Source organism: Haemorhous mexicanus, chromosome 8 (genome assembly GCF_027477595.1).
Source record: "Haemorhous mexicanus isolate bHaeMex1 chromosome 8, bHaeMex1.pri, whole genome shotgun sequence".
Classification (NCBI taxonomy): Eukaryota; Metazoa; Chordata; class Aves; order Passeriformes; family Fringillidae; genus Haemorhous; species Haemorhous mexicanus.
In genome coordinates this window covers 25,176,803-25,203,928 of record NC_082348.1, presented here as the reverse complement: position 1 = coordinate 25,203,928, position 27,126 = coordinate 25,176,803, and the positions used below count along the sequence as shown (strand labels likewise).

The 27,126-nt window shown below is 40.6% G+C and overlaps 1 protein-coding gene across 6 annotated transcripts in view; it reads right to left on the bottom strand.

Annotated features, from left to right (window-relative positions):
* PARD3B (par-3 family cell polarity regulator beta) overlaps positions 1–27,126 on the bottom strand; it is a 388,514-nt gene that overhangs the window by 95,222 nt on the left and 266,166 nt on the right. For all 6 annotated transcript variants that reach the window (XM_059853260.1, XM_059853261.1, XM_059853257.1 and 3 more), the window contains one exon: positions 2,629–2,739. In XM_059853260.1, coding sequence (XP_059709243.1) covers positions 2,629–2,739 — 111 coding nt within the window. The remainder of the gene's footprint in view (positions 1–2,628; positions 2,740–27,126) is intronic.

Here is a 27,126-nt window from a genome sequence, read left to right as displayed (position 1 = left end):
ATATAGGATTTGATCACAGGTATCAGGGGACAAAACTTGCTACATTTCTCTGGTATTTTCTACTATTACACCCCCATAGCTTTAGCCTAAGCTCATCTCACTCAACAAGAACAGATCTGAAAATATGAATGTGTTCTGCTAAGCTTTTATAAATACAAGACCAAGTATGCAGGATTGCAGCTAGTGAAGTCATAGGAGCAGATGATCTACGGTGTGAATGTGCCACAAGGTTTTCTTTGCCAATATGTGCATTAAAATCTTGGACTTGAATTACATTACAGAATTACTAAATCTTGGGACAGAGCTATAAAACTTGTCTTTACTGTCTTACTGAGCATCATCATTAGGTGAACAGTCAACAACTAAGCAGAAGGACTGATCTACATTCAAGTCAGGTAATGTTTCCTTAGTGATTTTAATCAATTTCCCAAACAGTTTTTACCCATATAGGAGAAACAGCTTCTTTATATAATTTTTCTCTAACAAAGATAGAGCCTCTTCTACTTTATGACCAGCTCAAAAAGGGTTCAGCAGTAAGCCTGTAGGTAGTCTTATGTGGACAAACACATAGCCATACCCTTACTTCATCCAGAAAGTTGAAGCAAATTGCTTGTTTTTATGGCACATGTTGAATTTCTTTGAGGATAACATAGGGAAAATTTCTTCACTATTTTCATGGGATTTAAAAAAAATTTTTAATCTGAATCCCCCAGAGATATAAGATATACTACCTATACAAAAGTATGATATTCCTATTCTTGTGCCTCACAGAAGAAGAATCAAATAAGTGAGTTAAAAATATCATCTTGGTTCATCCACTTCTCAACACACCTGCTGTTCTCCATTTCAGTCACAAACTCTTCCAGGTCAAAACTGAAATCATTACTAGAGAAACCAGGATGATGAAGACATTGAGCTGCCAGTTTCTAATGCAGCCTTACCAAGTTACTGTCAATCAGTGACTGTAATTAAAAAAAAAAAGCACACAACGCTAAAGAAATATTAAGAACAATTATCTTGTGTCCAATTGGAACATTAGACCTCTAGACAGAAGGGTTCATTCCTTCCAGCCTGCCAACATTTTAGTAAATGACACTGGCCCTTTAACAGATGGGATACATGCTTCTTAGCTTGCCAGGATCCTAATAAAAGACACTGGCTTCTTTAAAATGAAGGACACATACCTCTCAAATTGCCAGTATCCAAATTGGGAGTCAGCAGTTTAATATAAAGGCACTCATCAATCTGGCAAAAATCAAGGACACGGCCCAGAAATTTTAAAACAAATGGTAGAAAGTTTCTCCTGACACTACTTAACTTAGATGAACTAAATACTTAAGCACTGGCTAAGCATATCCAGTAGCAGTGCTGTAGTAACTAGATACCTTTCTAGCTTTTAAAGTAGTAAAAATTATCAGCAGACTGCAAGGGTCTGCACTGAGTTTTTTCCCCAATCAAACCCATTAGCTACCACTCACTGCATGACTCAAATGAAAGCAGAGTGCCTTTTCACTGGGCACTAACCAGTACCACAAGGGCTGCCCCATGTGGAAACACTGTCTGCACAAAAGGAACCATGGCTGCTTCCATTCCCTTTCCCAGGAGCAGGATACTCCAGTGAAGGAGAGAGACCTCTGAAAAGTTTTCTGCTTGCACTGAGAAAATGTATTACTACAACTTGTAAAGTTTTACAGCACCTGCAGACACTTCTTGAGAGCCAGAAACCATGGGCTCTTTAACTTTTCTGATAGCAGCCATCAGAGGGAAACAAAGACCTTTTTCAGCATATGAAGTACCTCTGGATGAGATGGGGAAAGTGGATTTTTCTGAACCTTGTTGACACTGACAAACTGCTCCAGTTTCTGAAGAGTAGACAGGGGGAAAAGCAGAAAACTGTAAAATCTCTTAATCTGGAAAGATAAGGAATTCACTAAGACTGGGCATAGAAAAGTGTGTTTTATGAAAAGGACAGACTTCCAGGTCTTACCTCAGAAATACAACAACTCCTAGCAGGCACTCACCCACCTTCTTGCCTTGCCCCTCCTGCCCAACCCACTGCTGGCAGACTGCTGCCTCTGCAGACTGATTTTAAGCATCTGAACCTGCTTTCTTCCAGGTGTTTCCTCAGCACAGTCAACATTTGCTGCAGATGTATTTCTGCAACACGTGGCTTACCAGCAAACACTGTGCAGAGAAGAACATACCCAAGTACAAAAACTACTGTCTGATGGCACAGCCAGCTGAAGCCAAAGAGGTCTGAAGTGCTAGGAAACAAGGGCAAAAACCATCAGGAGAGAAGGGAGGAGGTTCTTGCTGTAGAGAAGCAAAGGAGAAAATTATTAAGTCAGCTGGCCTTGGGAATGGACAGAGGTGAAACAGGTTTTGAAGGAACTGATCTTCCCCGGCTGGAATTTGAATGCAACAGTGAAGTTCACAGAAACTGCAGAACAACAAGCTCCTGCCACACAGCAGCTCTGACTCAGCCAGGACTAGCCTAATGCTCTGGCTTGCCTGGACCTGACTGCAGTGGGTGTTGGCTGGGACAGGCTGGCTGGCTGCTCCTGCAGGAAAGCCCTTGCTCTGAAGTTTTTCACTTGATGAACAAAGATGCTCCTGCCATTTACTCACCTTTCACGCTCATCTTTCATTTTCTCCAGCTCCTCCTCTCTAAGCATGCCTTGCTTTGGAGTCCCCTTCTGATCTGCCTTGCCACTTTTATCTTCTTTCTTCTTTCCAAATCTGTAAAAGATATCAAAGAAGGAATCATGAGAAAATAATTACAGAAGAAAAAACAGCACTTATCTATCACAAACCACAGAAATTTTAGGCAATCAAAACACAGAGTTTTTATCTTAGAGACTCATAAATTTCCCACATTGCAAGATATGGTATCAGTATTACCTGGGCCACATGCAAGAGGGAGGACTGGTTACTAATTGATTTGGACCCTGTACTTTTGCAAGCTATTGCTTGAAACCTAGTTGAAAAGCCCTGTCAAACCTGAAGTGCAGGGCGTTGCAGAGCTGAAATATTAACATGGCACATTTTAAAGTGGCTGAAGGCTCCTCTTGCCACCTGACAGCTCTCTGAAAGTCATCTGCAGGGGCTGTGGTGTCAGCACCCAGACTGGGCCACTGTTTTGCTCTTACCAGTAACTACTGTCTCTCATTCATGACACCCTAATTTTAGGAATTGCTCTTTGTTTAAATGAGGATGCAATCAGAAAGAATAAAATCTTTTTTTGTTCTAAGAGTACAAATCTAGACAGTTCATAAGAGCTCTTTTTTAAACTTCTGGGGTTTTCTTTCTGCCTAGTAATATAGTATCATGTAATATTTATGCTGTGGAAGTCCTCCAGAGGCCCCAGTGGGTTTGGGGCATGCACTGTTGTTTTATATGCTGTACAAATATGCATAACAAGTCTGCTTTACCCAGCCTATAAAAGGTGCCTGAACTGGGGAGCTACATTTAATTTCTGATGGAGTTAGACAGAATACTGGGGTCAAATATGCTCATGAATTATGGACCAAACAAAAAGTTTAAAAACCTCCCTCTCCTCTGCATGAATTTAAAATTCTCAGTTCCACAAGTAAATGATCAACCTGTACCTTCCACTGCAAATTAACGTGTCCTTATATGCATGATAACAAAGTAAAGAAAAGTAATTACTTCCTGATGAAATGTACAATATCACAAACTAATTACTCTGACTCAAAACCTCAAACTCTTCTGTGAAAGTCTGCAGCATTGCCCCCCTGATCTTTCTTATACCCTTTTTATTTTTCATGTCAGCCCAAACTGCCTCAAGTGGAACAGCTAAACTACTGTGACTATACTTGAGCTGTAAATCATTGACTTTGTGTTTCTCCACAGACAAAAGCAGAAATTTTGCAAATAGTCAGGCTCATAAGATAACAATCCAAACTTTTTTGTGAATTTTAATTGATATTTCTGTGCTTGTAGTCAAATGAAGTGACTGGGAACTCTGCAGCAAGTTTTCCAGACAATAAGAACTTGGTTAGAAAGGGAATGATGGATGTGAGAGACAGACACATAGCATGTGGTACTAATAAAGAGGGCAAATACTACAGGTAGTAACATGAGATGCTTTATTGTGCCTCTGTCATAGACTGTGCTGGGGAGCAGACAGCCTCCATGGCTTTCTCTTCTTTCCTGTGAGAGAGAAGGTGTCCTGCCTTCTTTGAAGGATGCTTTGCTCAAAACACACACCTTGTCTACAAACAATCTTCAGCTCTTTTTTCACGGTCCCTACTCATTTCAGCACTTCCAGAAATGCAGAATATACTTTCCACACTTTTCCTTTTACTGAGTATAGAGCTGATTTCACTGCTTCTCTCTGAGTTCCAGATGTTCCAAGAGACTGGAGTCACACACCCCTTCAGAAGGCAATGGTGGCAGTGAAGGCAGCAGTCAGGAAACACGAGAGAGACAGAGGTTGTACACAGAGTGAGGAGAAACAAAATAAGGTGGGTGCACTCCAGGTTAAAAAGAAAAGCCAAATGGAACTCTGCATATATTACTCTCTACAGAGATGCTGGGCAGCCAAACAAGAAATCACCTGGGTATGAACACCAGCAGGCTGCTCCTGAAACACCTCTGCTTTCTGGCACTTGCTCGTGCTGGGAAGGTTTCATGGCAGTTTTCTCAGGAGGCCATATTAACACTTGCATCTTGGTCATAATCCAGCTCTGGTACTTTGTTCATATTCAGGCTGCCTGCTTTTCTCTCACAGTTTCAGTTATAGGTTTGTGGAGTTTCATATTCGACTGTAGCATGTATTGATTTTGAAAACATTATTCTTGGGCATTTTGTTTTGCTGCAGGGAGCTGAAGTTGGATATGTTGCATACTCAAGAGAAATGTAAAAAAACCAAGTCTTTAACACATGTCCCTTTCAAGTCTAGATATTATTTCTTGCTTACTGGAGAAATGCATTTTAAATAAAATAAAGCAACAATTTTGATTGCAATATCTGCCAACATGACAAAGCTTACAAAAACAGAGCTGTTTGCTGGTAGAGTTGCTCTTGCCATAAATTTGGCAAGTTTCAGTGTAATTATAAAGTGGGAATAATGAGTTGGTTTTGATGAAAACAACTTTTGTTGCTGTGCTGCACCGAAGGCAGTGTGGCCAGCAGGTTGAGGGAGGTGATTTTGCCCTTACACTCCACTCTCGTGGGACCCCATCCTGAGTGCTGCATCCAGCTCTGGGGGCCTCCAACATCCAAAAGGATGTGGAGCTGTTGGAGTGAGTCCAGAGGAAGCCACAAAGATGGTCAGAGGGCTGAAGCACCTCTCCTGTCAAGAAAGGCTGAAAGAGCTGGGGTTGTTCAGCCTGGAGAAGAGAAAGTTCAATGAGGAGAGACCTTATTGCACCTTCCAGTACCTAAAGGGGGTACAGAAGAGATGGACAGGGACTTTTCCCAAGTGCAAGGAGTGACAGGACACAGGGGAATGGCTTTAAAGTGAAAAGGGATAGGTTTAGATTAGATGTTAGGAAGAAATTGCTCACTGAGCATGGTGAGGCACTGGAACACATGGTCCAGGGAAACTCTGGAGTTGCTGGAGGTGTTCAAGGCCAGGTTGGATGGGGCTTTGAGTAACCTGGGACAGTGGAAAGTGTCCCTGTCCATGGCAGGGTGGAACTGGTGATCTTTAAGGTCCCTTCCACCCAAACCATTCTATGATTCTGTGACTATTTCTTTGCAATTTTTTGCTTCAGATAGATTTGTGCAGGCTTACAATTTGGACTTGTTACACTGAGTATGCAGCACATAGCTCAAGGCTAGGGAAATATTCAGATGTAGCTTTTTTTTTTTTAGAATGTAGCTGTTCTGCACATTGCAAAACATCCATTCTCTTATTATTACTGTTTTTCATTCTGTTCTCTTACTATGTTTTTCAGCTCAACAAAAATCTTGCACAAATATCAGAAGATAAAAGCAGCACAAAATTTAACAGTGTTAAGAAAAGAAATATACACAGACAGCATTAAACCACAAAGAAAGCAGCATCATCTCTGCCTGAATTTATGCACCCTGTCCTAAAAGTTATGGTCTGCTCACTGAAGTGTTCTAATTGCCATGGGCTTCTGATGATAAAATTAACTTCCAGCCATTGTAATTTTGCATGGGTTTATGAGGTTTAATAGTCTCTGCTGCTTATTGGAACAACAAAAAAAAAGAGGTAGTAAGAGTACTTGCTGCATGATCAAATTAGGTTTGATCATATTATCGTTGATATCAGTATGAGGCCTCCACTGCTTTCAACAAGAACAGGATAAAATCTATTGTCAAATTATACTATGGAATTAATCAAGTCCATATTAAAATTCTGTGGAAACTGAATGGCTTTAGGATTTGAAAATGCCAATTCTCCAGGCAATGAATAATTGGACTGTGGTAAAATCTGCCTTCCATATTAATACTATTGTCAGCAGAATAAAAACATTAATGAAAAATTGTATGGTACACAAATTTTTAAAATGTCTGTTTTGCTATACTCTGCACAGTCAAATTTGCTTCAACTTAATACCTGATGGATTCCTTACTCTGAAAACCTTTTATAACAAATAGAGAAATAGAACTCAAGACCTGAAAACAAATGGATCAGCTGTATCTTCTCATTCTATAGCCATCTATAATCAATTTATGTCAAATGAAGCCAGTGGTCATTGCAATGACAGTAAGGAAATAAATCCATGCCTTCCCAGGCTGAGTGAATGCCCCAGTTCTTTGATTATTCACTGTAAATGCCTGGGAAGCTCTGTTAAAGATGTTACAGCCCTGTTTACCTTAGTATACTTTTCAGCTGGGAAAGTTAATAATCCAACTACTCAGAGCACAGCTCTCCTGTAAATAAAAACAAAGGATTTTTCTTTATGTGAACAGATCTTTGAGTGCTTTGTGCTTTTGGGAAAAGCCCATATGCAGCTGTTGAAAATATGCTGTGCAAGAGTGAGGCATTATCCTATTTCTATTAATTTCAAAGGGTGCCCTGCAAACAACTGAAATTGTTCCCCTCAGAAACATTAGGGAAATAAAGTCTCTGAATACCAAATGCATGTTGTCTTGCAGTATTTATTGCCATTCTATTTGCTATAGCATTAAAGCATATGTATGCTTCTTTCCAAGGGTTCTAAGGGATAAAAATGAAAACAAACCTACTACAGACCTGCTCTGTTATTACCTGGGATAAATGTCTTGCATGCAAGACCTAAAGCTGTGGTCATGGCAACACTTCGTTTCCGTGTGGAGCCGTGGGCTTCCAGATCTCAAATGTGTTGATATTTGCTTCAAGGATTAAAAAGCAGGCAGGTCTATAGTCCCAGACTTCTCAGCAGCAGAAACATCTGCTGGGTGGAACCTTGAAGCTGCTCGCTGACTAAATTCAGCAATTTGGATTTCTTAGCTAATTCAGTGGCCCAAGATCAGGAGGTTCCACCACAGCTAACAAGGTACATAATGAAAGTGCAAACATCTGTGGGAAAATAATTCAAGAGAGCCTATGACACAGGCAAGCAAGGCACAAACCCTAACACTGTCAGAAAATCCTGACATCTCCAGAAATGATTTGTAAAAAACCAGTGATTTGTAAAGTACATATAACAAAAGCTCTGACTCTAAGTCATTTCACAGCAAAATGGGGGAAAATGCTGAGATTATTAAAGCAGGTCCCTTATGAAAGGCTAGAAATAACTCTTAAAATTAAATTTAAATGTGAGTAAGAATGAATAAGTGAGAAAGAAAGATAAAGATACTAATAAGGTATGATTTTCAGGTCCACACAGGGACTATAAAAAGCTTATTAACTGCCACTACTGCGGTGTGTTTTAAGTTATTTTATCACTCAGCTTTTATGGTAGAAGAAATACTCTAGAAGCAGCGCTGTGCTTTGATTAATTGCTTTCATACATCCACTTTTACAGAGTATTAAACATTGCTGTAAAGATCCTTAGTGAATCAGACTTGATGGTGATTACAGGCCAGGCTCATTTTACATTTATGTTAATAGCAGCATTAATGAAATACATCTCTCACATTTTTAGTGGCTCTCTAAATACCTAAAAGGTTTGTTACTAAATGTTTACTTACTGGGCAGAAGTGTGCCACTGAGTATTACACCACTGGGATCAAGAGCTTTGCAACAGCTAAAAAAAAACTACAGAAAGAAAAGAACCTGTTTTGGTAAAACATGGTGAAAGGACAGCTTGGTGCTGGGGGGCTGTGGACAGGAGGGGTTAAGCATCTCCTTGCCTGGTCCTCTGCCAGCCCCTTGCTTCCAGAGAGTGGATCCCATTCCCCCTGTGTAGGATTTAGCCCCAGCAACATGGGGATGCCCCTCCCAGTGTACCACACACATTACAGCAAAACCTCCATGACAAAGCCTTGCCCAGGAGCAGGTTTTACCCAATCTCCCTGCTTTGGCAGGGTGAAAGGAAGGTGCCAATAAGATGATGAACACAGGAGAGGCTTATTTCAGCCCCTGCTGCTCTCTCCTCCCGGGTGGGGAGTGCCTCCAATTCTGGGACAGGGCTCTGTACAACACCAATACTGTTGGGTAAATGGGAAATGGAATTGGAAAATAAAGAGGAAAAAAAGGACTTTTAGTTCGATTTGGTGAGGTTTGCTTGCAGGAAAGACTTTTGCAGCTGGGCTGCTGCCTCCCTGTTCTCCCACTACTGGGGCTCACTCCCAGGGCAGCAACAAGAGGAGGGCAGCAAAAGCAGCAGCTTTCCATGGCAAACAACAGGGCAGCTTAGGCAACCAAAACCAGCTCCCCTGCAAAGGAAAAAAATGACCTAACCTCTGATTTATTACATCAGTGGAAGCATGGAACAAATTGTCCACGTGTGCTATTCCACAATTATTATTTGTGTTTCACAAACGCAGCTGAACTTCATGAATGTGAGTATCCTCATATTTAGCCATCTTCAGAGTATTTTCAGAGATACCCACATTATGCTAATGCTGTGATCAGAGTTAAAATTATTATGATCAGCAGGAAGAGAAGTTATACAGAAGTTGCAAATATAAAAAAAATCCACCTAATTATGCTCCTGTACATCAAAATTAAGCAAACAAGTGCCATTTTGGTATTTTTAAATTTATTTTTATTTACTGTATCAGACTGCTGGAGCTAGACTAAAATGACTGAACTTCTCCAACCGGTCTAATGGGAGTAAACCTTATCTTTTAAGAACTCTGATTAAACACAACCTCCCCCCACCCATTTATTTCTTTGATGCCCAAATTAGCATCTTTTCTGCAGCATGCTGAATTAATTAGTACAGTGACAAAGAATTAGTCCAGATAAGATCAAAGCTGAAACCATATTTATCTGGAATTTGAAATTAAGAGCAGAGAGTATTAACCCTCAGCACTTCAAGGAGCTTTCCACATGGCACACTTAGTAAGACTTCTGTGAGTTCATTCAAAATAAATCAACAGTGCAGTTTTTTCCCCCACTGAAGTTTTGCTAAAAGGAAAATAAATTTGCCATGAATTCTGCTACAATGCAAACCTGCCTTTAATGCAGACCCTGTACATGCTACTCATTATGTAACTTGTAGGCATCAGTAGAACAAAGCAAACAAAGCTGAGAAAAGATACTTAATCGCATTTGTATTAATGCATGCATCATCACATTGTTCACAGCTTTAGGGCTACTGAAAGAATTCCCAGCACTGAATCTGAGAAGCTGTCTGCTGTAACACCTCACAGGTAAATCACCTAAAATCTTCAGTGGAGAGGGTTACACACAGAAATGAAATGTCAAACAGAAGCCCTAAATTACACAGTGAAGTTTAAAGTTTACTCTTAGAGTATCAACCATGTGGACAGCAATAAAGGAAAATCTTCATTTCTGGTATCACTGCCTTGAATATTATCTGTGTTTCAGTACCAGATAAGACTGGATGCTGTTTTCCATGTGACATGCAGGAGGCTGATCTTTTGCCTAGAAATTGCAGAATGGAGGTAATTTAAATAGCGCCCCCCAAATCTTCTGACCCATCTTTCCAAAGCCTTTGAGCCCCCCATAACCTTATTTTTAAAACAGAGAACTTGCTATTAAAAAGACAGAGGTGAGTTACTGTAACTCATTCTGATAATTAGGTACTAGGAAATTCTTACCAGTAGAGCACTCCTGCTCATCTGTACCATATGCAAAATCTTACTTCTGCAGTATAAAAACTGACAAAGACAAAACCCAAGGGAGGGTGATGGCACCCTAAGACTTGGGCCACCCGAGCTGAAGTGTAAACCCACAAAGTCCATCTATTGAACCAATGGAACAGAATAACTCTCATCCACTACTATGTGAACCTAGACAACACAAGGCAGCTGTGAAGAGTCATCCTTTATGCTTCAAGGAGCTAATCTTTAGAAAACATGCTGAGGTAGTCTGAGTCCTGGAGGTACCATTTATGAAAGGGGTCACTACTTCTATTATCTGACCAGGAAAATCATAATGTTCAATGGCACCTATGCACCTGTTTCCATGAAATGATGTGTTAATCATCCAGTGACCACACTGCTAGTCTTTTTGGTCATGAGGACAACAATTCTTCATCCTATGTTACATATATCACAAAAGAAAAATCTGCAGTAAACAAGGACAGTTGTGATTTACCTCCTCAGAAGGAGGGGGAAAAAAAATCAATTTATGGTCTGTCCAATGCAACAAGCACTGTCCGTTTGTCCACCAGACTGTGGAATTACCCTGTACCAAAGTAAGACATTATTCCCATATATTCTTATTTGTCCCTGCTTCCATAGAGCAGCAGTTATTTTCCCCTCCTGGTTTCCCTTTACAAGCCTGTAATTTCTTCTGAAGCAAACACTAATTCTGTTCCAAACTGTGCAGAGAAGCATTGCTGTACCTCCCCTGTAAGGGGTCTGTAAATGGCAACCTGCCAGCCCAGGGGAACACAGCAATCCCATCCGTGTCTTGGGCATGGGAACTCCACATTCAAAACAAAAGGAAAGAACCAGCCCCTGACTTTGCTTTCCTAATTTCCATTTCAGAGTCTCAGGAAAGGGGAAGGAGAAAGGGAAAAGAAGCAGGCAGTGAGGCTTGCTATTAATTTTTCTGGATATTTGTTATTCTTTTCCATGCAGCAAAATATAAATGCAGTTTCTGACTAAGCCTGTTCCTCTAAGGTGCAGTCAGTAAGGCAACGTGGGAAAGGCAGAGTGGCTGTGCAGTCTGCTGAAGTTGCCAGCAGCCCCTCCAGAACCACCTGCTGACTCTGTGGTTTCCAAAATCCTGCAGTCAAGTGAGAGCCAGCACAGCTCTATTCCAGCAACTGAGAACCACTTAAAGGTGGGACAGGGGAAAGACCAACTGAAGGGAGCTAAAGGGTAGCTCTTTGGGTGCCAAACTTGACAAAAACAGGCCACTGAATTTTTTATTTTGTTTCAGGTTTTCTCCTATGCTGGGTGTCTCTCTTGCTTATTACCAGCCAGATGACCCCAGACTTCACTAAAGTATCAGCTACATCTGTATGTCTATGTATTAGGCATGTTTGTCAGAGAAGGACTTTTAATTTTTCTCATGTCATAACTCTCACAGCATTCACTGCTCTTCTTAGCATTTTAGCTGCTCATGCACTTCATGAGAATCTCCAGTTGCACTACAAAACTTTTTGCTCAGCCCTCTTGGCTATGGAAAAACAACACAGAACTGTGACTTGATCAGAACTGCAGATACAAAACTCAAGAGGCAAATGAAATACACGACATTTGCGAAACGAAACGGAAAACCTGCTACATTTGCACTCAGAGCCATGATATTTTGAGGTGTCAGACTTGCTAATCATCTCACCACTGCAGGGCTCACCTTCTCATGTGCCTTCCTCCCCTTACATGTCACAGTGGGGATTTCTGGGGGCTTATCTGACTTTCATGAAGCAAACCTGCACACATTGCAGGTTCCAAAAAGATCTCCAAGGAAAAATATCCTTGGGAATAGCAGGAATACAGGGGACTCCCCTCCCTGTTTCAGTCAGGACAACATGCCAGTCTTCATGAAGGCTCCGTTCTGTGGAATGTAGTGACTTTAAGGAGTAGTTAATGTTGAGCATATATCATCATATCCATTCCAATATGAAGAAATCGAGTCACAAAGGGTAAAAATTATGTGCTCAGCTTAAAAGGTCCTACTCTCCTTCTCTTCTGATCAGCTCAGAGCTATGATTCCACTACCACTGCACATCCACCTGCCTCACTTTCTAGCCTGTTTGCTATGATGCTTTTTCCCCTCAACTACATCCCCCATCTCCTCTAAGTTCTCTCCTCATCCATTTCCTTCTTCTCCCCAACACACTTGCTCTCCTCCTCCTTGCTCCACACTCCTTTCTATGCTCCACTGCTGCACTGCTACAGAACAGCTCTTTCTGGGGATTTCTGCTGGAGACTGCCCAAAGGGAACGTGTCTTGGGCACCAGCACTCTTGCTTCAGAGACACTGAGCAGCAATCTGCAGTGAGGACATGCAGAGATCTCTCCAGTGGCTGAGAGATCTCTCCAGAGAGATCTCTACCACTCTTTCTTAGCAAGATGCATTAGCCTTATTTGAGCTCAGGCTCAGAGTACTTGATAAACTCTGAACTAAGAGAATTCATAGTAAAGAGATGCTTTTGAAGGGAGATAGAAGAGGGAAAGAATGGCTCTTGAATAGGCAAGGGAGGTTGTAAAGGCAAAAAAACCCCCTACTTGCTTTTAGGTTTCATAATGGACTTCTAAAGACAAAGCAACACAAATTTCTCCTCTGTGCCTTTACTATAGCTGGCATTTTTACAAAGCAGTAACATTCAAAACAATGCCAAAGTAAGAGAGGAGTTATATATATACTGTATTTTGAAAGATGTGTTTTGGCATAACAAATAATAGATGTTTTTGCATTTTTAAACTGTCAAAATCAGTTCTTCTGATAAATAATACCTTCCCTCCCTGGCCTTGGCTATTGTACATCACTAATTAGACATAGTAGTTTGTGGTTAATATCCTTCCCCACAGATTTATTATTAGCTTGTATATTCTTTTCAGTAGAATTGTGCTAATGGTGAGGTCTGCTGGAGGCCAACTGCATGAAGCCACTGGGAGGAGAAATCTGTTTGCCTGTCAAAACAGTGGCTATCAATTAGAACTGTAAATGTGATTCCTTTAAGTGTCTTGGATGGTAGCAGAGACTTCCAGTGATGGATTAGGGGGCTGAATCACTTTCATATTGTACTAAAGGAAGCTTTCAAGCAAACAGCTATCTGCATGAAACAAATTCGCCTTTTTTTTTTTTTTTTTGAGCAAGTCTAGAAGAATCTGTCTGACCTGCCAAAATTCTCCTCTACTATTTTCCCAGAAATACAGCATTTAATGTGGCATACTGAAAAAACTGATGCTAGATTATTCGGTGGTTTTCTTGGGAAAACTTGGCTTAGGAGAACTACAGCAATAGGAGAAAAAACCAATGAAGCTGCTGAAAGGCACGATCCATAACAAAGAAGCAGTGAGACAATGCAATTGCACCGTTCAGTGATTGGGGATGCAGCCCTGGCACACAGATAGCAATTTCCCCTCTGACACAAGCACCCAGCTCTCATTAGCATCACTAAGAGTTGTGTGGACATACTGATGGGAATATGTTCCCCTGTATTTTGCAGGAAATTAACACCACTCGGGGACTGAAGGAGGCACTGAAGGAGTCACTCTCAGACATACCCTCTGCCAGTTAATTAAGCAAAAACCTCTGCCACAACTCTCAAGAGGAAGCTCTTCCCTATCCTCGGTACAGCAAACCTGACACAAAGCGAAATGTCAGGAGCAGGACCTAGGAAATGGGGATGTTCAGGGAAGGTGAACTTCAGCCTGCATTTGCCAAGCTCTTCTGCCACCAGGTTTTGGTGAATTTTGAAAAGAGTTAATAGGAATCAAATTGATTAGTTATGGCTGAGTTTAAGCTTTAAGAAAATATCTTCAGCTCTCATACACTGTGGCTTTTGGTCACTGGGTATTTTCAGCAGGAGTCCTACATGGCATGTATAAAAACCAGGCAGCCAGACTGCTAACCCTCCAGGCCTCCACTGTTATTTTCATGGCAAGAGGGGGTGACTAACCAATACAGGAAAACTGAAAGGACTCAAACATACTCACAAAATGTGGCTCTGGCAGCTGAAGAACAATGGTTCAGGATGGGGAAGGTTTCATCCAGTCATTAAACAACAGACTGTCTCATCAGGCTGATTAGCTAAACTGAACCTACCAAAATCCTTTCCTTGGTTCCACTTCATAAATAAAAAAAAAAATCAGAACTAAGTGACTAAAAGTTTAGTCAATTATACCAACTACACAGCTCTGTCATATCTGTTTGCAATAGTGCTGGTCATGAACTGTGAGCCAGAAAATTTCTTTGGAAGGTTTCAATGAAAACCTGGCAATCACTCCTGTTTCTTGACTCCTAATAGAAGTAATTCTGGTGCAATTAGATAAAGAAATAAATTTTTCTGGACAAAGTCAGAGAAAATTGCTAGAACAGTGTTTAAAACAATGAAGTTCCTTACTTTGCTGGCTACTAAAACCATGTACCTTGAAATTGCATGAACACCCTCAACAGCTCAGATTCCCAAAACTTTTTCCTTGCATATTTCTTGCCTTTCACACACTGACTCCCAAATGCAAATGTTCATACACTATTTTAAAAATGGTTATTTGTTATTGCTGTTTATACTGCCAGACAGGTAATTTTCATGTGACAGTGTAGGGAAAAATCTCTGCTTTCTTGTTCAGTTACAGGAATGCTTTGTTCACCCAACAAAGGCATTGACTTCTTTTCTCACTACCTCCACAGCTCCATGTCCTGAGGTTACATTCACTCATTCAACTATCTCCAATACCAAAAACCACTGGTGCTAATTTTACCAAGAGTCCAAAATGAGAACAGAGACCTTAAAAATTCTGCATGTTACCATCTTAGCTCCAAGAAGTTACTCTAAAAAAGATCTTCATTATGAGGTTAAAAAAAAGTTAAATTCAAAGTCTCTAGTGGCACAGAAGGCTGAATAACACAGATGAAATCTGTATGTCTGTCTATCTATCTCTAAAACTTCTGCCACAGGAGCTGCCAGTATCACTGCATGAATAAAAACTCAATGGTGTTGATAAAAAATTACTCCAGGCTGTGTAGTCATTCAGTGAACCTAAGTCTCTTTTGTTTCCAAACTGTGCTTGATACAATCACAGTTTCTCCTGAATGCATCAGAATGTCCAACAAATAATTCCTAGGGAAAAATTCTGGCTTACAAGTTACCCATGAATTACTGAACACAATCAGTATTCAGTACCATGAACATTCTGCTTATTCATCATGAACTGCAACTGATCACATGCACTGTTTCTATTTCTTCACTTGATAAATCGTTGTTTAAAAACTACCTTCACAAACACAGGGGAGGAGAAGCCACTCTGCACTTCCTGAAAAACATGTTTTGGCAATGGGCCCAAAAATTTACTGCATTACAAACCCCCACAACCATATGAACACAAATTGCACCACATGAGCGATCACAATTGATGAATCACATTTAGCTGAAAGTATTTAATCTGTAAAACAAGCTAGAGACCTGACTGTGAAACAACTTAAGCATCTGCATTTCCATTTCTTTGCTGTATGCTTGGTCTCCTATCATAGGACACAGTGAAAAGAGTGCCTAATTTATCAACTATATATACCACTCATCATTTGATCTCTCTATACCACTATTTATTCTGATTTATTAGTTACAACATTTAAAACAATTTTTTGTCATGATAATTGAGTTGTCTTTGTAGTCTTACTGTTCTGTATCTGGACAACTGCATTAAAGATGTAAAGAATTTCAGACAAAGTTGCATTATCGATTTAGAGTGCCATGATGATGTTATTTTGTTGTGGTCTTATAACTAAAAAGCCCAGTTGCCTGGCTTCAGTTTTTCTTCCCATGTGGGGAAAATGAAATCCTTTTACCCCCTCTCCCAGCAGTCATACATCTTCCTGCCACCTCCTGTCTCACTTGTACCACAGTCTCTTTTCCAGCTGCTGCTGAAAAGACAAGTATCACTACAAATACAGTCCAGTGATTCCTGGGGGTGGGGGGGGAAACAACAGGATACAGGAATGTAAAGAAAAAATTATCATCAAATCCAAGATCCTGAATTTTCAATTACTGGAAAAAAAAATAGCTGTACATGTGGAAAAAACCATTCCCCTCAAGTTCACTCACAAGAGCTGGAATTAACAACTGGATCTTTTGTACTGTTAGACATACTTCCTCTAGCAATTAGCTGGCATATTCTCTAAATAAGCAGAGTTGTAAAAGCCAGCTAATGCCCTAGTGCTTCTATTGGAAATCTTTAACAAAAATCACTAGTATTTAACAGATTGGTTGAAAACTGGTTTCAAATAGGGTACTTTCTTGTTACACAGAGGACAGTGAGAATTTCATCTTTAGGTACCTAATGTGGCTAGTGGTGTTTGAAACAAATGAAAAAGGAAAAGTAAAGAAATGAAGGTGCCCAAAGGTTTTTATCTTGCTCAAGACATATCCAGAAAGTGAAATGCAGAGCCTAAAAAGCAAAAAGCTGTGCACTAAATATCTTGACCTGTGGGTTGATTTTATTTTCTAAAAATGTATTTAGTTGACACCACATTCCAATTTGACTTGCCAGCACAACTAGTCAAAGCCAAATATGAACAGAGACATGAACAATACCCCACCTGGGCATTCCTTCTCTTTGTAGTAGCTGCTCCCTGAATTCGAGCCTGGCCTACGAGACAAGCTCAAGACACACTTTCCAAGTCATTGTGATTCCAATCACAGCCTATCCTAAGGAATGTTCATTTTCCTGAAGCAAGGCCAAAAGAGAAGGGTCTATTTCATTCCAGTCCATCTTTTTAATCCCCCCAGTAGATGCAGAGTTTACCATTTCACAGAACAGCAGCACAGAACAAAACTCAAGAACTGACAGTTCAAACTTCTTCATTAGCTGGATCCTCACAGCTCTGCCTTTTCTACTGCTTCTACCTGTTACCCTCATCTAGAACAAATTAAATGCAAAATCTGTGTGATCTTTCCCATCTGTTAACAAACCAGAGTTTAATCCATGTCAATTAAGTTAATGTATCAATTTCCACAACTCTCCAAAGCTGACGAAAGCCTGCAAAGCAGAAAAATTGATGTTTTCAATTGGTTTTTGCCAGTGTTGTGAAACACGTTCCTCCCACCCCTTCTTAACTTTGCTTATATAGCATGATTTCCAAGGGCCCAAAGTGTGGCCTCCCCAGAGGTGCAGAACCTGTCAATTCTATCCTCATACTGTTCCATGTGTTTTTACACCAAAGTGGGAATGATTTTTTTTTTCCTGCAGTGTCTTACAAAAGTGATTAAGGACAGATGAGTGCTTCTGAGCTGAAATAGGACCCTATGCAAACAGATTCTTTTGGTATTTGAGAAGGAGCCTCATCAGCAAATCAGCAAAAAGCCCAAAACTCAAGAACTGACAGATGAAACTTCTTTATCTAGCTGGATCCTCACAGCTCTGCCTTTCCTGTGGTTTCTGCCTGTTACCCTCATCAAGAACCAACTAAATGCAAAAAAAAGGACACAGTGCTGTTGTGCACAAGGTCAGTCAGCCAGCCTCCTGATCACCAGGAGAATGGGATATCCCACAGGCTCCAGGCAGTGACAAAGCCTAGGACTCCAGTTGGAATGCTGCAGCAAGGGCTGCCAAGGAAGCAACAGGATGCAAAGAGTCTTTCCCACAGTTTTTCTTCTGGGCAAAGGCTGGAGGCCTTGAGGTAATGCTAAGGTTGAGGTAACAACCTATATTAGCTACTCTGAGATGAACCAATTTTCAGCTATGCTGCCAGCATTCTGATCCACCATTATCCACACCCCTTACCTGAGTATTGACAGAAGCCAGTCAGTATTGGAGCAAGTGGAACTGAAATCAGAATACACAGAATTGTTTTGATCTGACATTTAACTGTAAAGCAGAACTTGTTTTGTTCAATGAGAAAATCAGGCACACCAAAGTTGAAAAAAAAGTGACTATAGTAAATTTATTCAGAACATTTTTGATTCTGATCTACTTTTACTTCAAGAGCTCCTCAGAACTTCTCATCTGAACTCTTAAAAAAAATCCCCACTCATTCAAGACCATATCTTGTACAACACCACACTGAAAAAAGATGTTGCAAGGCTGCTATCCAATTTTCTTTTTCAACACCCTTCTCCTAGGCAGAATATGTTCATAGCAAAAATGTCATCTCTCCACTTTTATTCAATGCCAGAAACGTACCTATACAAATTGAGAAGACCATAATGCTCTGTTTGATAATGCCTGTAGAGCAGGCAGACTTGATTCTATTCCCTAATCTAGCCCAGCCAGTATTTTTTCCTGTTAGCAACTCATTGATGGTGTAGATTGTTCAAGAGCTGCAGAGAATCAGCTGCTCTTGGATAGAGGGGATCAGCACCAGCCACTGCCAGGCACCTCTCTCCCAAGGCTGTCCTATGAACACATTCCTCCCAGTGAGGAATACCTCACACATCACTGTGCTTTTTCACTGCCACAGTTGCAAAAAACCCCCATCCAAATCTTTCCTATCCCTATAATCCCAGTATCTCCCCCTTTACATCTTGGATCTGCAACCAGTACCTCTTATGAGTTCTAATTATCATTATCCTCTTATTGAAGCTTGCATTAAGTACTTGACCTTCCCTTCAAAGGATTCAAACCACCACCTGCCCGCCACATCTCGAGCCATTCTGCACAGCTCCAACCATGGCTCAGCACTGCAGAAATCAGGGCTGGCACAGCAGCCCTTGCTGATGTGCAGGCAGAGGAGGGCAGGGCTGCAGCCAAGCTCATGGCAGGCTGTGGCCAGTGACTGGCACCAGTGGCTCCAGCCAACAGCAGGGCACACACAGGTACCTTCCACACCCAGCTCTGCACACACAGCCAGTGCAAAGGTGCCCCTTCTCAACTCCCTTCTGAACTAAACACAAACCAACTAGCCCAAAGCAGGCTCTGGGGAGAATACACCTCGAAAGTTGTCACTCCCAAGTGTCAGAAAGAAGCAAAATATCTATTTTTCAAAATATCATTATTATCTCTTAGGTAGTCAGTCCTGCCTAGTATCAGGTACACAGGGAAGGATGCTAGACTGGCTTAGAAATGTAAGGAGTTACTTCTAATTAAGAGACAACCAGTGATCACTGAAATGATGATCTCTCCTGATCCTCACCAATGCCAAGGTCAGGAGGTAAGAGAAGTGAGCCATGGTGCTCCTCATGGCTGGGAGCTGCCTGCTGGCTGGAGGAGCAGTAGGAAGCATCTCCCTGACCAGGGCAACAGGGTCCTCATGCAGACATGATGTAAATGTGTGCCCACTTAGCTATACACGTATTTAAACATGCACATAATCATACCCACATGTAAATATGCCACATTTTGCAGCACATACTTATTTAAATATGTACCTACTTAAATCATAGAAATCTAAGTGGGAATCTAGCTTCCTTCTTCCTCTCATCACTGTGGGCCCAGCCCAATTCCTGATGAAACAAACAAGAATTTATAAATAGTCTTTGCAGAACATTAGGCTTCAGAAGTCCCCCATTGTTCTCTCCTGTATAAATACTATGAAAATTCTTTAACAGCTTAATGTTTCCTGTGACCACATATTACAGTGATCAGTTCAGACAAGGGAATACCAGGACACAGAGGCCTTGTGAGCAGAGAGGCCTGGGAGCTTCAGGCTAGTGAGAGAGGAGAGATTTCTGCCTGTGATCCTTTCAGCACATGCTTTTTCATCAGATAAATATAAATAAGTAGTACAGCAGTTGTTTAGTGAGCAGCTTAGGGACATATTGTTCCCAGTGTCCTAATTTTCCTGACACAATTGGTAAATTTAGACATCTAATTAACAGTCTGTGCCATTTATCAGGTTACTTGTTGCTGATTTTTTTAAGGCTGTCAATTAAGCCTTCCATACCTTTGACATATTCTTCATTTCCAGACTGAGTCCTAGGCCTCTCAGGATGATTAGGAATGCTTCTAACACATCCCTATTCTATTTCTGTGGGCTTTACACAGTCCCAGGGAGATGATCCAGGGTCATCTCCACAGCTAGTTTCAAAGTAATACTGTGACACCTGCATGTGTGGGATGGAGCAGCCCAAGGAGAAAATAGGAAAGAATTTACAGTTCATCTCTAAAAAGTCAGTTGGGGTACAAGTTCATTCAGTAAGAGCCATTATAAAACACCTGCATGTTTGTTGACATTTTCATAATTACATTTGCAACTCTCACATTTTAGGCCTTGCTGCTCTACATTTAAAAATGCACATTTTTACCTTTGCTTATTTACCCTCTTTTGTCTCAGCAGCTCTTGCCTCTAGCACATAAGCTTTCCCATAGTGCAATATTTAATCCAAGTGGTGACGTTATTGGAACAGGAGGAGAAAAGGAAAGGAAGAGAAGTCAAATAAAAAGGAAGCTCTATTAGAGATTCACTGCCACATGCATACACAAAAGTAGCTCGGAATGCTGTGACAAATACTTGTTTTGTTGGCAAAGTAGAGTCTTTGACCAGATCAATGCTGTAGACCTGCCTTAACATGAATCCTCTTTACAAGCAGGGTGCTTATTGTCATTTCTTTACCAAAGAGAACCTAACAATCATGTAGCACATAAAGCAGCTCCCTCACTCGCTCTCCCCACACAGGTAAAGTAAAATGGGTCTTTAATTTTATGCTTAGCTAAGAAAATACAGCTAAATGTGCATAGGCACCCAGCCTCTGTAATGATATTCCAGTCTGAGAAAGGTAGATACAGCATGAAAAAGAAAAGACCTGAGAGAAAAAGAAGTTCTCTTCACCCCAGATTATCTTGCTCCTGGACCATCCTGATAATTGTCAGAAAACCAGTGCCAGAAGCAGGCACAGGAAGAAAAAACTCAGCAGAAGAAGTATCTGTTTGTACCTGCTCAAATGAGACGTGTTGCTTTACTCTGTCAGTAGTAACTATCCAATTAAAACCACAAGGTAAATTACCTTCTGGATCCTGTGTTGACCACATGAACCCAGTTCACAGAAATGCAGGCCACTAAAAATCAAAAATGCCTGCACTGAATGTTTAGTAGGAAAAGACAGTCCACACCATTATGCAGTGCCAAAGAAAGCTCTGCTGCACCTTTCTTTTTTGCACATGCATTAAAATGTTCAATTTTTAGGGTGGAGTTCCTGTTTGTTCTGCCAGGTTCTATGAAGCCCCCCACAGACCCCTGCAGAATTGAAAGGAAAAAACAAAATCTGACAAAGATTTGTAAGAGATTTAACACCTTGTAGTGAAAAAGCCTGTCTGACACCAACCTAACATCAGATAAAAAAGGCCTCCAACCCTGCCTCTCAGCAGATCACCTGACCTCCTGTAAGGAAGGCTGACCTTACAGCCTGCAGCCCCAGGGCAGACCAGCACTCCTGCTCCCCGGCATCCCAGACCCTTGGAAGGAGCCTTCCAGAGCAGCCCCTGAGTACTCTGCTGGGATGCTGCCCAAGGAGATGGGAGGATCCCCAACCAGCCTGCTAGCAGCATTGCTGCTACCCTGCTGGAAGAAGCCTGGGCTTCCAGGGACCTTAACTCTACACCTGATAACTTCTGAGCACTCCAGGCTCCCTAGAACACAGTCTCAGTGCCTGGGTACTCAGGGAAGCCAAACTGAGTTTTCAAAAGCATCACTAATGCTTTTCACTGCCTTCCTAAGCCCTCCTTGAAATAACTTCGGCTGGGTTCAAATTTCTGTATTGTGCCTGGAAATTAGGGCTCCTGAACATAACTCAGTAATAATAAACTGGACAGCATAGGAGTTTTAAGGCTTTCTCTTCAATTCTTTTGGTAGCTCCTTCGTGCTATGGACAGATTTCTACAGGAAAAACAGTAACCCAAGTTTGCTGGAATTGTGTCACACACATGCTGGGAATACAGTCTGGCTGATACAAAGGATTCTGTAGCATTTCCTATCAAGATATTTACATTTGAGATCAAAGAACTCCAGAAGTTAAGGTCACAGGGAATTTATTTTTCTGAAAGGGACCAAAAATTAGGACTAAAATAGAAAAAGCATCTTACAAATTTAAGCACAAGGTTGTGACCAGTGGCTAGTGAAAATCTACACAATGTCTGTGAAGAAAATAATTATTCCTGGTTGCCAAGGTGAAAGGTAGCACCTTTGACTGAAGAGTAACAACTAACTTGGGTTAGCAGAAACCTTGATTGAAACCATTCTGTTTTACTCACTCTCTGTGGTTGATCATGCCTAGGGAGACTTCCTTCATTATAAAAAGCATGTAGGAGATAAATGGAACAAAAATCTCTAGGATAGTTAGGTCAGACAACATACACCACAGTGACACATTTTCCTCTATGAAGACAGAAATTTCCAGCCCTCAGAAGTGACAGATGTGACAAGTTTACTTTTCAAGGGGAAGAAAAAGGTGCTGTTATAGTTCTGGCTAACCTCTGTAAAAACCCCTAATTCACAGAACAAGTGTGGAATCTTGTTTGGGAAAAGCTGATCTCCAGCTTCATGCCTTGAAGCTACTACATGCCTTAAGTACCCCGACAAGATTTTGAATCAGACAATAAGGATGAAACAGAGGAAGAGAGTCTGTTGGGGCACTGAGAGGGAAGGGGGGGCAGGATGACAACAGCAGATGGTAACATTTGTTACATTTCACTTTTACAGTCCAAATAAGTCTAAAATCCAAAGCAACTAAGCTACTCCAATGTAATTAAGCACTTCACTAATGTGAAAAACCTTTCTTTATGACACACATCAGAGTACAGATGAAAGTTGCCTCTGAATGGCCACTCCAAAAAAACCTCACCCTAATCAAAGCCATTTGCCAGCCTTATCAAATACAGATGCACAGAGTTAGGGGCTGGAGAACATCTCTGTTAGCAACAAAAACTGGCAGCAAGTCTTGGGTAGATTCAAGCACCTTAGAATTTAACTCTTCATCATATGGAATTCTAAACAGAATTGGAGGTTCTTCGAAGTCCAAACACACAGAATAATGTTGAACACATGTTTGTCTTCCGTGAACTTTTAACTCAACTCAAGCATTTAATCCAGACTAGCCCTCTCTAGTACATGAGGAATGAGTATGAAGTACTGAACTGAGTGGTGTGGAGGGGGAAATACAAAAGCTGCAGAGGATCCAGATGTGTTCTCCCCACAAAGAAGTGCCCAGCTTCCCCAGCTGGCTGTTAAGACCTCGAGAACATTGGGTTTGTAGAATTACAAGCACATTTCAAAAACTTACACAGCACTGCACTTACCTCCACAGTAAGAGAAACTACTCTTTTCTTTTGAAAAGAAAACAAACTCAATTTTCTAAAACACATCACAGGCAAGACTTCATTCTGTGTTATCTGTGAAGAATTAAGTACAGATACCCAGAGCACAAAATATAACTCAAAGTAATGGGCTCTGTGATAAATTAAGACATTCCTTTCATAGATTATAGTGCATTCCTGTCACATTAAGGCATTTTGAGCTAAAAAGCCAACCTAGAGATTGATTGGACTATTTTTTCAATAACTGAAGGGATTATATGCCAACATTTATATTCCAAACAGTTTCCTTAAACCTCATTGAGGATATTTTTCTGAATGTTAAAATGAAATAAAATCAGATTTATGATCAAGCACAGTGTTACAAAGTTAAACTTTGGAGCAATGCTACAAAGCATGAGGAACAGTGTAACTGACTCATACATGTGAAAAATAGTAAAAGTCCCACCACTATAAATGGTAATATTCAAACATTACCAAATATCCTCTGAATCCCTTTACCTCCCAGCAGTGTTTATTAATCTATAATCCATTTTACAAACCTATGCAGAAATTGAAATAAATAACTGGCATTTATAAATTGACATATAGATATTTTTCACTAAAATTATTACAACAGTCCATCCAGAGTAGACTAGCTAAGTCTTAGATGCAACTGAAAAAACCCACAATAAAAAACTTACTACATATCTGTTTGCTCTTCAGCCCAGTTCCTAATATCCACTAAGAAATTCAGCTGCCTGACCTCTGCTGCCCAAGTTCCCCGAACGAATACTTGGAGAGGCAAATAAACAACATAAAACAGTAAAGCTAAAGAGATTACCAATTTCTCTCTTATTTCCTGCTGATCATTGCCAGACTATGTTTCTGCCCCAAAGTGCAGGCTTCATTATTAAAGATGGACAGAATACAAGCATATTCAGCGGAGGCCGGCTGTTCAGGAAATAGCTATAATTTGGTAAATAGCATAATAAACACTTGAGCATCCTTGATGCAATGGGTAATGAGCCAGTGTAGTCCTAAGTATGTACATAATAATGTTAAGATTATACTGTATTTCACATTATATATCTACACACACATGTACATGTCCATATAATATTTCAACTACTATATTTGTTTCCCTTCTCACATACGTTTATTACTTTGAACTCAACCAGTCATTTGTAAAAGAAAGCAACATTTTACTTGCATTCTTTGCTCTTTCTCTTTCATTTCACTCCTAGTGTACCTACATCAACCACCAGAAGCTTTTGTTCATCATAGCAAGCGAATGCATTACACTCTGAAGCAGCAGAGATCCTGGAACTAAATGTAATCTCACAGCAAGTCATCAGCATGTCTATAGCCCATGCAGGGGAAGGCGATTTAAATCCCCAGTCTGTTCTCCTTGCCACCATGGAGAATAATGACAAACCATAACACATCCCATTCATCTAACAGCTGAAAGGGTAATGAATTACAGAGATAGTTCAGCCACTCATTATTAAAAGATTACAACATTAAAAATGAAGTGTTTTTTTTTTTTAAAGGCAAATGATCATGTTTTCATATAATGCAAGTGAAACTATACAGTATTATGGATTCCCAGCTATATTGTAAGAGGCAGCTTGTAACAAAGGCTTCAAATTGAATTAGATTTAAAGTTACAATTTCTCTAGCCTGAAACTCAATCCCAGTTCGTACTGTTTTACTCTAAATACTGAAAATATCACCATTTTTTAATTGTAGTCTCTAGAATTTCTTGCTATTTTTCTCTGATAGCATTACCCGTTTTCAGTGTAACTGAATGCGTACCTAGCCAATTTTGGTTAATACCATTTGTGGTCAGGATTTAAAAAAAACCCCACAAACCAAAAACCTATCAAAAAACCCCCAAACACCAACAAAAATAAAAAGAACCAATTCCCCCCCCCTTACCCCCCCCCCAAAAACAACAACCCCACCACAAAAAAAACCCTGCCCCAAACCAGTCTACATTACATGGGGACAATGATGAAAAATATAACTGGAACAAAGTCTCTACATGACACGCTGGGCTTTTAAGCTATGCAGCCCATGGTTCCAAGAGAAATATCAGTGGCTTCATTTTAGAACAAATCTGTTAAGTTTTAGCATCAAAAAAAAGTTCTTTATCAAACAAGCATCAAGCGAGCCCTTCCATCCCAGGGATCTGGTTACCCATAGACTTTGCAGGTTAATTCAGTGACAGATGAAATATGTACATAACTGAAACTGCTCAGAATGTACTATGGGTAAATGCATGTTTCCACAGGAGACTACTCAATCATTTGATGCAGGACACAGCATCATCTAATATAAAGAGACTTTTTAATACAGAACATCTGCAACCTTTCTATCAGCTCCATCTCAATGCCTACCCAGGGTCAATTAAAAATACCTCCTAAGTTTAATTCATAACTTTTTCATTTTCCCAAATACACTTCTGCTGTTTGCAGGGTAGGAACTGGGAGGTGGTGAGAGGTGGGAGGAGAGTGGAAGGTCTACAAGAAAAATTAGGCTGTCAGAAAATGTCAATAGTCACAGCAAATCTTCTGTAAATGATTTTTGAAAGTCTGTTTCACTTTATGTACAGCTGAACAATAACAAGCATAATGCCAACTTTCATTTTGGAAACAAGCTGCAAAGGGCATCTGTGTATGGACACGAACTGTAACCAGTTATGACATAGGAAAATCCTGCACTGGGACTTCTGTGGGGCAGTCTTGGAAGAAAATACAGGCACAGGCAGGGGAAACCTGGAAAGCTACTGCAGTGGGGCTTAAAGGAAGGGAATGAAAAGGAATTGTTTCACCCCTAACTGTGTTTCCTTTATTCATTCATTCCCATTACATTGGAAAAAATCTTTGCCAGGACTGGGAAAAGCTACTGGAGGGTGGATGCACTTCTCTCACTGTTCCTTACCCAGCAGAACAGGGCACTGATGGCACTGTGAACACAGAGTGGGGCTCAGGGGATCCAGAGAGAAGAGCACTGCTGAGAGAGCCCTTAAATCAGTATTCCTCTTCTCTTTAAAGAAGACACACAGGGTCAGCCTCACTTTTAACAAAATAAGAGGCATAAAGGAGGGCAATGATATGCCTTGATTTTTGCATTTAGTATTCCCACTCCATGCCTGGAGAGTTGCCATCATTCTTTAATACTCATTTTCATCTCATAACCTTTCAGCTGAATCTGCTGAGTGGCCTTCCATTGAGTAGGTCTATTAGCCCATGATGTCTGGTTTTACTTTGAGCAGGTTTCTTACTTTCCTCAGAGCACTCTGAATGCCACAGTAAATCCTACCAGACCCTCATGGGCTGCAGCTGGGTGTTGACTGGCAATCACCATCTGTTCCTCACAGCCATGAGTCAGTGCCTTATCAGAAGCTTATTATTACTATATAGACATTTTTGGAATCAGGAGTTGATTTCACATAAAAATTCTTTTTAGCTCTGTTCCATGTTCTAGAAGTGTCACAGGCCAGATTTTTAAAATTATTAGCAGCAGTGACTATACACAAGAAGTTAGATTTGTCAGTCCCATCATGCACACTATTTTATGATGTTAAAACTTGGGTACAATAATCACTCTATGGGCCTTTTCCTGAAGTACTATAAAATACCATTTCTCTTTCCCAGGATGGTACACTTTAGCAAGCAGACTGAGGAGGTTACTGGGTGTTTGGAAAGCAATTTCTCTTTTTTCTTCAGTA